The sequence below is a fragment of the Belonocnema kinseyi genome, chromosome 10 (assembly GCF_010883055.1).
Source record: "Belonocnema kinseyi isolate 2016_QV_RU_SX_M_011 chromosome 10, B_treatae_v1, whole genome shotgun sequence".
Lineage (NCBI taxonomy): Eukaryota > Metazoa > Arthropoda > Insecta > Hymenoptera > Cynipidae > Belonocnema > Belonocnema kinseyi.
Window position 1 is genome coordinate 81,565,728 of NC_046666.1, and position 11,167 is coordinate 81,576,894.

The 11,167-nt window shown below is 33.4% G+C and overlaps 1 protein-coding gene across 1 annotated transcript in view; it reads left to right on the forward strand.

The window, feature by feature from the left end:
- Nucleotides 1–146: 146 nt before the first annotated feature.
- Nucleotides 147–11,167, forward strand: part of LOC117182176 (protein SMG5) — a 14,607-nt gene continuing 3,586 nt past the window's right edge. Inside the window, exons 1-6 of the mRNA XM_033375226.1 lie at nucleotides 147–616; nucleotides 2,852–3,074; nucleotides 3,420–3,584; nucleotides 3,706–3,974; nucleotides 4,043–4,223; nucleotides 7,668–9,369. Coding sequence (XP_033231117.1) covers nucleotides 549–616; nucleotides 2,852–3,074; nucleotides 3,420–3,584; nucleotides 3,706–3,974; nucleotides 4,043–4,223; nucleotides 7,668–9,369 — 2,608 coding nt within the window. The 5' untranslated portion in view covers nucleotides 147–548. The remainder of the gene's footprint in view (nucleotides 617–2,851; nucleotides 3,075–3,419; nucleotides 3,585–3,705; nucleotides 3,975–4,042; nucleotides 4,224–7,667; nucleotides 9,370–11,167) is intronic.

The following is an 11,167-nucleotide window of genomic DNA, read 5'->3' on the forward strand; positions in this document are numbered from 1 at the left end:
ATTTAAGGTGAAATGAAAGTTTATTAATTGTTTTAAAGGCTCATTTGAATTTTCGCGGGAAAGAAAATGACGCATTGAATGAAATCAGCCAATCAAATGCGAAATCATCCAAAAGTGATCTCACGTGAGTAAAGCGCACTTCCTAACCTCAAAAGTCAAAACATCTGTCACGATTGTCAAAAAGGTCAAGAACGCCAACCAGAAAGCTGTCAACAAATTTCAGAAAAAGGTGTCAAAAGTTCCGAAAATTGGTAAGAAACCCTCGAAAAACAAGGGCGAATCAGAGGAATATTCAGGCGGGATATGGGCGTAGCAAGTGGAAGGGATAAGACAAAAAATAGTGAAAAACGTGTGCAACTCCCAGGTTTTCGGCAGTTTTGGCTTTTGCTGAGGGAGGGATCTTTTTTGAAAAAAGAACAAGGACGAATGTCGAATGTTCACTTGGAAAGGAGGTGCGTGTGTCGGGACGCCACGGGAAGATGAATATTTGAATATTGAAATAATGAAAAGTTTAAAAAGTGGTAACAGAGCAAAGTGAGTTGAGCAAGATGAGAAGATCCTACAACTCGGATGCCAGAACGACTGATGGTCTTGAAGTAACCAGACGTTTGTACAGGTAAATTGGACAATTTTGACCCTTATTATGATATTTCAAATTTGAATCTACTTTTAAAATTAGTTTTCAACAACTACATTTCAAATGATTCATCTTTTGAGTTCGCAATGCACAACATAACCTACATGCTGATGCTTCAAAAGTTATGTCTACATAATATGTACAGATCTATCGAACATAAAATTGTTTGATTTTAAAAATTGATAAATATTTGTAAAAAGAGAATAATACTAATTATTAACATTACCAATGTCTAATTTGTCGAGGATCAGATTTTTGTTGTTATGCTTTTCGAATTTTGAGAATTATGCCTATTTTTTCTGATTTTTGTTACAATTGTTTTAATTTTTGATCAATTCTTTTTTTATTTTATATTAAAAGTGTAAAAATATAAAACGCATTGTATATTTAACTACTTATGTGCAAATGATTAAATTTATTTAATTCTTGTGTACATAGTGTCGATTTTGTATTAACGCAAAACCTCACCTAAAAAATGTTAGTTTCAATTTTTTGTTGCTGTAATGAAATGGAGTAATTTTTATTTTATGAACCTAAGTTGCACTATTAAAAAATTTAGTGGTTTTACACGGCTTAGTAACATTGCCATTATAATGAAATCATGGTAATATAGAAGCAGTGATTTCTTGATTTACATTATGGATAAAGTTCCGAATAGTGAATACCTCTTAATAGTTTGAAACTGCGTATATCCATGAATTTAATACTTGCTAATTACGAAAATGATGGTGAAAATACCTACAGACTTGATTTTTATGGTGAAAACCATGAAACACCATAAAGATCTTGGTTTTTTGTGTTTGTCTTAGTAACTAATAAAAATGTACGAAAAAGCATCAAATAAAAGTTGTAGATCTTTTAGAAATATATATATTTTTAAATCTACAACTTTTATTTAAAGCTTTTTTGTAAATTTTTCTTATTTACTAAGATAAACACATAAAAACCATGCCTTGTTTAATTCTTACAATGGAGGGTTCTCAACTGTCCTGCCCCGATTTTGATGAATGCGTGTTTGTAAAAAGAGGGCTCGAGAATATGCAAAAAGGCATTATTCATTTGTGTTGAGTTGCATATTAAGGGGATGCAATTTTTACTCTAAGAGCTACGACAAAGTTATGAATGGGAAAAATCTGATGTTTTTTATTCTCTATCAAGCTGTAATAATAGCATCTTTAAACAACTTCTTAGTGAGACGATGAGAGGGGAAAGTATGAATCTCACATTCTACGTTACCCTGAGACATGGCGAGTCATTTCTCTTCTAAATTATTATACATTTTACACATAAAAGTTGATGTAATATATGATTCCGCGCAGATATATTATAGACGGAGTGGGCATAATTAACATAAGACCCATTCATGATGCAAATGAAATGTAAATGCAGTAATATTATAATTACAAATATATGTGTATCGTATTAAATATTCATTGTTGTCAATATTTTAGCGATGATTCATGCAAATTATAAATACACATGTTTTCTCACAATTAGGAAAACAAAGTTGTTTCTATTTTCATCACAAATACGCAGCTGTCTAGAATTTTGGAATAAAGAATCATTTTTCTTCAGCACGTCGAAGAATAAAGATGTTTAGCCGTACTTGCGAGCTTTATAGGGACAATACTTCACAAATACAATTTCCCCTCTCATTGCCTTAACGAGGCGTTGTTTCAAGATGTTATTATTACGTTTTGATAGAGCATCAAAAACGTAAGATTGTTCTCATTGCCAACTTTGTCATTGTTCTCATAGCTTTTTTAGATATTCTGTAAAATGTTCTTCAGTGAATTTACACCCCCTTTATATGCAGCTCAACTCAAATGAATTATGGTTTTTGGGCATATTTTGCGAGCCCTCTTGTCATATGCACGGACTCATCAAAATTGGGGGCGGACAGTTGAGAACCTTTCCTTGTTAGTAGAAAAATGTGTTCACTCCCTTTCAATTACACTATACATCATATAAACTATTTTTTATTTCGAATATTAGAAAAATACTTACTCTATAAAGAAAATTCTTGTAGATTAGCTATGTTTTGCTAGAATTTTACGAAAAAAATTTAATCGCTGCGAATATCACACTAATTTCCAAAATGGTTGAAAAATTCTTGCGATACTATTAGTGATTCATAGTAATTTAATAATTTTAAAATAAAAGTAGGACAATTTTCAAAACAAAAGTGAAAAGAATTATTTAACTTTGTTACAGGGGTGTAACTGACATTGCGAAAAGACTCGACGAACAGAAAAGCCACGCTCTGACAGTATCGGACATCTTTACACCAACTGGGGAAGCTTTACGCGCGAAATTACGTGATTATTGTGAGAGGCTAATTTTTAAAGATCCGATAAGTCATGTGCGAAAAACAGAGGAACTGCTTTGGAGAAGAGGATTCTACGATGTCGTCTCTATGGCAAAAAAAATTCGAAAGGTATTGTGAAAACGGATTAGAAATTACAAGCGAAATTATAGTATTTCTCGATTTTAAATTTTGATGAAAATAGACTAAAGAAAATACAAACATTCCAAGTAAAAATGATCGCACAATTTTAAATTTGAAGACTTCAAAGTTAAATTATCTAAATTGGAAACTATCATAGCTATAATATTTAAAAATTTATGTGTTCGAAGTTGCTCATTTTTGGTATGGAATCTCAAAAATGTGAAAAAATTCAAGTTTAAATAATAAGTATTTCCCTATTTAAAATCTTAAGCATTATAAACTGGACAATTTAAGAGTCTTAACCTAGAATAATGAAAGTATTTCTCTTTCAAGGGCAATGTTTGGAGTGAAGCAGAAAAAGCCTTACTATCGGCTCATTTGTCAGTTGGCGTTGGATTTTACCATCACTTGATTCTCCGTTTACAAATCGAATGTAACTTGGACCTCGTCGGGGTGATTGACTTTGCTTATCCACACAATGAAAGCACTTCGGCTAATGTAAGTAAAAGCGTCTTCAATCCAAATAATTGCTTTTAAACTTAGTCTCTTTTAGTCCGAAAACTGTTGACCTACTTTCTCTCAATTTATTTTTGTAATGCGCACTCTTTCTTTATTACAGATTAAAAGCAAAAGTACACCGTCGAAACTCCAGACTGAAGAAGTGAGACAGTGCGCAATACGTTTTATACATCGAAGTTTGATATGCCTGGGTGATTTAGCAAGATATAGACTAGATTTAGAACCGAACTGGGATCCAATGATCGCAACGAGATATTACAAGATGGCAGTAGCAATCGATCCAAATATCGGAATGCCTCACAATCAATTAGGAACGATGGCTGGAAATAAAAACTTCGGATTGGATGGTGTCTATCACTACATGAGATGGTAACTTCTCATCCTAGTATCTGATCATTTTACAATTTTCCGATATATAGCAACTGCAAAATTTTCAGTATTCTTTGCACGGAACCATTCGATGGAGCTGAGGGAAATTTGAAAAGGACAGTAACTCTGCACTCCTTCAGTGGAAAAGAGAAATGCCCAACTCAAGAGTGCATTGCAAAATTACTTTCTCTGCTTCAACTCTGGGAATGCGAAGACACCAATCCTGATCGAATAAATCAGGAGTGCCAGGTAAATTTAAACAAAAATAAGACATTAAAAACAGGCCTTGGAATTACACCACTATTTCCATATTGAATTTTCTCTTCCTCCTCTGTTTCCTTTTCTACTTCTTCCTCTTTTTTTTTTCTTCTTCCCTTTCCTCTTCTTCTGCTTCTTCTCAAATTGACAGGAGGGCCAACTAACCTCAAGAAGCCATAGAAAGGCACATGCAACCAAAAAACAGAAGTCCCGCAGAACGGTTATCAATGTAATAAACATATACCAGTAAATTACTATAATTTTTCAAATGTATGGACATTTATAAGGCCTATGGAATTTTCTATACATTACAATAATTTGTACAATTAGACGATTTCACGAAAGAAGATAGTTTCCTTTCGTAGGGCAAAAAAGTGTTGGCGTAGCGGGAAGAAAGTATAAAGACACCTAAAATTGGTCACTTTCGAAGCGCTGCACAAATCTCAAAAGTCGAACTTTCAGACGGGGCGTTGTAAACAAATATATAAACGTCTTGCTGTCTTGCTACTTCAATTTATAATTTTTTGTAAAGTTCGGTAAAATGATAAGTGACTCATTTAAATTTTGATATCGCGATTGAATTTGGGACAGCAGAATTAATAATTGTCCAGAAAAATTGGAAACTTTTTCAGGATTATAAATAAATATTTATTTTGTATTTTTAAAAAGAAGATTCGAGTTTTTTGTGAGATAGGGGAACTTACTTTTATAACAATCTTCGTGAGAGAATGTATGCGAATACTTTTAAAACTATATTCCTGATTTAAATTTTAGTTCTTGAATTGTATGATATTTTCGAAATTTTACGGCGTTTCAATTGGAAAATTTCAAATTAATAGTCTTTGTATGCAATTGCGAGCGTGAATACTTTATTTAGTTCTTAATTCAAAAATATTTAAATGAATAACTTCAAGAATCAACAATACTCAATTTGAGAATGAATATAAGAAGGAGCATGCAACGAATAAACCCCAAGATTTCGTAATGCATTATTTCGAAAAATATAAGAATTATTTATCACGTTAAGTAGAAAATATAAGCTTTTAAATAAATATTGTGCCTTGTGTACATTATCTAACAGAATTAATGGATCGGAGGTTTATATTTGAAAATCATAAAAAATAATAAACTAAAAACTCAGCACCGATTTATATATAATCTAATTAATTTGGAATTGCTGTAAATCAACTTGTTGACGAACATTGACGTGCACTTTGGCAGCGTTGCATGCGGACACCAATTTAGTGGGAAAACAAACTAATTGAATATTTTAAATGTATTCAGGGGTACCAATATGATGACATGAAAAAAAGGTCAAATTATTTCTAACTTCCGTTTAATTGCTAAATCAGACATTCTGACCATGATTTTGTCGTGTCAATGAAAACTTCACGAATAATTAGGGCAGAGTACAAAAATATTTCATTTTGTTTCAGAGGGGGTAGAAAAGTTGTAGTTGGATGCCCAGAATTACCACAAAGAGTTACAGATAAAAATATATAACTTATGGTCGCGTATGCAAGATGATGTTGAAAATAAGGAATAATAGCGACTTGTTTGTTACTTTGGTATGAAATAATTTTTTAAATAAATGAGAAGGGTTCGAAAAATTAGTATTTACAACTATAATTGTCCTCTGAAATCTGTTTAACAATAAAAAAAATACGTATAGATCGTAAATTGTCCTTAAATTTGCAAACAACCACGTTTATTATATGTTTTTGGGGTTGCTAAATTCGAATCCTGGACCCAAAAAGTCCCAGCACGTCAAGGTTCTGACATAGCCTCAAAAAAACCTTCTATAATTTTTTTTTCGAGTCCGAGAGTTAGACCATATTTATTATATTTTTTTGGGATCGTCGAATCCGAGGTCCAAAATACCCCATCATGTCAGTGTTTCGACATAAGCTGCAAAATACTTAGTAACCTAAGCTATTTAACGTTTTGACTTTAGCATTAGCACTACCCGATGTGCACCGCGAGGACGTTTTACGATCGGATTTTGTACATCATATAGTTCTTGAAGGGCTTTTGGTACAAAAATTTGAATTTGTGGAATGCTTACCAAGAATAAATATGAATGATTAGATAAATGAATTGTACACATGGTCTGAACACCGGACTCGGAAAAAAATTTATGAGCTTTTTTGAGGTTATTTCAGAACCCTTATGTGCTGGAGTTTTTCGACCTCGGATTCGGATTCAGCAACCCCAAAAACATACATTTAAATGTTGTTTTTTTGTGTGACTCTGTAATTAGGAAATGATTTGCCCTCGATTTGCAAATCACCCAAATACTAAAATAGCAATTTCAGGGAATTTCTTTGCAATACTGTTTTGTTGAATTTATGTGTGCAAAGTAATAAATTTTTGTATGTTACATGAATTTGTATAAGATCGTGTACTGTATTGAGGTCAGGTTAATGTTACACTAATTAACAAAACACAAGTCACGAAGCCAACCTTTATTCTACAGGTCTGACAATGTTTAAGTCTTTGTGTCACCTGCAAAGTTTATTTCTCTTCTGCAAATAAAGTTTGCAAATGTTTCGGATTATGTGCTAAAAACAAACTTTAACTTACTAAATACTGTTTATTATTCATTTATTTTTCTACACCTATAACGTGTGCCATACATAACGTATCCCATTTTCTTCGATAAAAAACAAAATATTTCAAATTGGGGTTCTTCATTTGATATATCGAGGCGTACTAACGATAGGATGCCAACGCACCCGATCGACTAGATGATACTTAACCAAAAATATAAACAATAAAAAGCTAACCAAGAAATAAGAACTAGAAAGTTTTAGATCGCGAAATTGGACAAGATGGAGCTAGAAGTTGGCCAAAACTGGAAGATGCTCGCTCGCTCCATCAAAACATTAAAGTCCTATCTCGAGCGAGTAAAGAATGAAGGTGCCACTTCTCGCTTATAATATAAACGCGAGAAGTGGCAACCTTCATGCTTTGCTTGCCCGAGATAGAACTTTCATGAATTGATGAAGCGAGTGAGCACCTTTTAGTTTTGGCCAACTTCTAGCCTCATCTTGCTCAATTACGCGAGCAAGACTTTCTAGCGCTAACTTCTCGGTTAGTTTTTTATTGCTTTTATTTTTGGTTAAGTACCGTCAAGTCGTGTCGCGTGCGTTGGCACCCTACCGTTAGGACGCCTCGATATGTACATCATATGAAACTTTTACTGTTTATTCTAAATGAATAAACTTTTAGAAATCGTATTCTACTCGATTAAAGGTCTGTCTGGGTTCTTTATAAGTTTAATGTTTAGAACACTTCATGACACTATTTTGCTATATATTTCTAAATGTCTGCCACTATTAACGCTTTTTTATATCGCTAAAGTGAATTCGAGGTCTCTTCATATCATTCTCAAAATTCATGTGGAATATTTTTTTAAAAATTCCCTTTTTTCAGGCATTGCTAAACGTCATTGAAACTTGCCTGACCCTCGAACGGTCCTTTCCGAGCAACAAAAAACCTCTAGAAGACGTGGACGACATAGAAACTTACCTTCAGTCTTGTAAAATAGAAGACAATATTTACCTAAATGATGACATGATTTTCAAAATCATGTCAATCTGTCTCATGACCATATCAAAATTGCGCAACAAAGACTCCTGCGATGTTCAGGGAGTCATTGCCTTTACGCTGGCTGTGTTATCTCAACTAGTTCACTCAACGATTTTGAGAATTCAGGAATCCTTGATCGACATCTCGATCACGAATGGAGAGCATGTAGATTTGAATTTACACTTTTCAGACTTCGAAAGCGAGTTGATTAAAGAAGAGGAGGAAATCAGTGCAAAGGAGGAGACTTCAAACGTACTCGAGTCATTAGGTTTAAGTGAAAAAAACGAGAGAGAAACGAATGGCCATCACATAAATGGAGTCAAAAGCTCGAAGGACAAATCTAAAAGTCTTTTGACTAAACTGCGTCGAAGGAAGCGAAGAAACAGTTCTGATTCCGATAATAGCGACGCGGATGGGAATGATGTTTTTTCGTCTAGTGATGAAATGAATTCAGATATTTCTGAAACTGAGGAAGACGCTTTGAGCGGGGAGAATCCGCACTCAGATGAAGCTTTGTCTGATGATTTATCTGATGAAGAAGGACCCAAAGATGATCTTAAATCTGAGAACGCGAATGACATTCACATAAATGGCCATGATCTTGCGAATTCTAGAAACACTTCCGATAATGCTGATGTCTTAGAAAACGGAAAGGACGTTAGTGATGATCAAGCCGATATAAAATTCAACGATAAGAGTTCAACCACGAATTCTGGTAGTGTCATAACTCTGACACCGAATGTGGATTCCAGCAGTGTTTATGAAGAAAGTAGTGGATCCACGAACACGATAGCTTACGTCGCTCAATTAAAGAAGCAGAGTCTAGACCAAAATGTCATTCTCGATGTCCTCGCCTCTGAAGGAATTCTCGCTTCGGTAAAATTATGTTGCGACTGGTTGAAATGCAACCCAGAGATCATAAAAACCTGCTCGAAGGGTTCGAGAACTCTGATGAAACGCATAACTACCTTGCTCAATTTAACAAACATCGACTGGAATCTTGCGAAAAATGGAGAGGAACACTCGGTTTTTTTGTCAAGGATAGACAACTTGGAAGAAGCAGTAGCGAAAGTTCCTCTGCCTGAGGATGTTAATTTAAGAGGCATGAAGGATTTAGAAGAAGCTCACAAGGATCTAGACTGGAAATTGTTGAGGAGATTTAAAATAGATAGAAAAGAACGCACTTTGTTAAGAAGCTTGAAATTGATGCAGTTTGGAAGATATTTGAGTTCAATTGAAGACTTGCGATTATCGTATAATGAAGAGACAAAAATGTTTGTTATGGATGACTCAGATAATTTAGTTTCAATTGGCGGGGGAGAGAAGGAGGGAAAGAAAGCGGATGTTGATCATCCAAGAGGCAAATTGATGAGACATATGGGAAGATTGTGGCTGAAGGCAGAAGTTAGAGCTTTAGAGAGCAGATTGAGATCAAGACTAATGTCCCCTTATTTGGTTCCTGATCACGAGGCTTTGGCCAAACACACACCAGCCTTGAAGCGACTTGTTTATGCGAAAAAGTTCATCATTGTCATCCCCGCGGTTGGTGAGTAAGATATTTGCATTCTTAAATATTGGGAGAAGTCTTGCTAAGATTAACATTTGGTTTTTCTCTTCTGAGCAATTCCATGTAAAATCATCTGAAGAATTTCAGCTATCGTCAATAACTTTGATGGGAATTCTAGTATTCGTTCTTTCAGGTGTTGAAAGATAAACCCTAAAATAATTTTTGAAGAATCAACCAAATTTAAGAAATATTTAACAGTTACTATTGTGGTCCTTTTTCCCAAGACTTTAATAACTTTGATGATTTTAATGATATTGAGGTCAATTTTTTTAATTAATCGTAATAGGACGCAGTTTTGAAAAAAAAAATATTTCAAAAACTTCTTGGCTATTTCCAAAATTAATTTTAAAACTGAATTTCTGAAGAATAAAATCTTTTATTTTATTTGTTTTATATAGATATCTTACAATGTCATCTACAAGCCCTGTAAATGCCAAAAAGGGATCTACCTTAGTTTTCGAGAAATAATTAAAAACGTACGCCGTGGCATGGTGTACACAACACCCGAGAGTCTGAACTCTGAAGTTCGTGCATACGATTATAATATTCCTTGTTTATATGGTTTTCCACATCGTGTGCATTGTTTCGGCTTACATTTTTATTTATTTCTCGAAAAATAAGGGAGATCCCATTTTTATATCTACATTCAGCTAAAAAAATTTTTTTTTTGATCCAGGAAGTCTGAAATTTTTTTGTTAAATTTGCTTGTTAAACTGCGTCCTGTTATGAATATTAAATATATGTATACCTTAATATCATTAAAATCATCAAAGTCATGAAAGTTTAGGAAAAAAGGACCAAAATTTTCAATTTTGAATATCCTACATTTTTATTTGGAAAAAAAATTATTTTATGTTTTTTCTTTCAACCACTGAAAGAACGGATACTAGAATTTTCATCAAAATTACCAACAATCGCTGAATCAAGTCTTTTGGAATCTTAAAAATCTTTGTGAAACTTAAACTAAAAAAATTATTAATAACAAAATTTGTAGCTCTTTTTAGGTGAACAACTTTTGTCTTTTTATTTTTTTTTCATATCGTGTCATTTGTCCAAAAATCTAATTTGTTTATTTCTAATGTTTTTTATGAATAAAACAAAAATTACACGTCCTATCAAAAAGCGGCTGGTAACAAAGGACCCCGCCCCAAATGTACAGTAAATGGCTATTTGTCAAAAATTCCAAACAAATTTTTTTTTGTATTTTCGAACCTGAAAAGCCAAAACTCGAAAGAAAAAACTAAGAAAAATGGACAGTTTTTCGACAAACACTTGTCAAATTTTCGATTTTTACATGTATTATAATAGAAAAATGCTTATTTTAGTGAAATCATTTTTTTCTCAAAAAGTCTTTGAAAGATTCGGCCAAAAGTTTAACATTTTGTCGATCAGACTTATCGAAACAAAAGGTTCATAAAATGAACTAGAAAGATTAATTATTTTTGCGTATACATCGTGTTTTGGGAGTGTTTTCATATCTTATGCATCAAAGTATAGAAATAATCATTTTTTAGTAACTAAAATCATAGGGTAATTTTTATCCAGCAGCTACGGCTTTAAGCACTTTCAAATAAGTAGCTGAAGCAAGCATAGCAAGAATATCTCATTGAATTAATTTTAAGGGGTGTTTTAACATTTCTTAAACATTGAAACCAGGAAGAGGACATCCCTTAATGATCGAAAACGCAAGGGAACGGAAACTCAAGGGATGTTCTCAACAGAATATCAGGGTAGAAAATGACTCTCTCTCTCTCTCTCTCTCTCTCTCTCTCTCTCT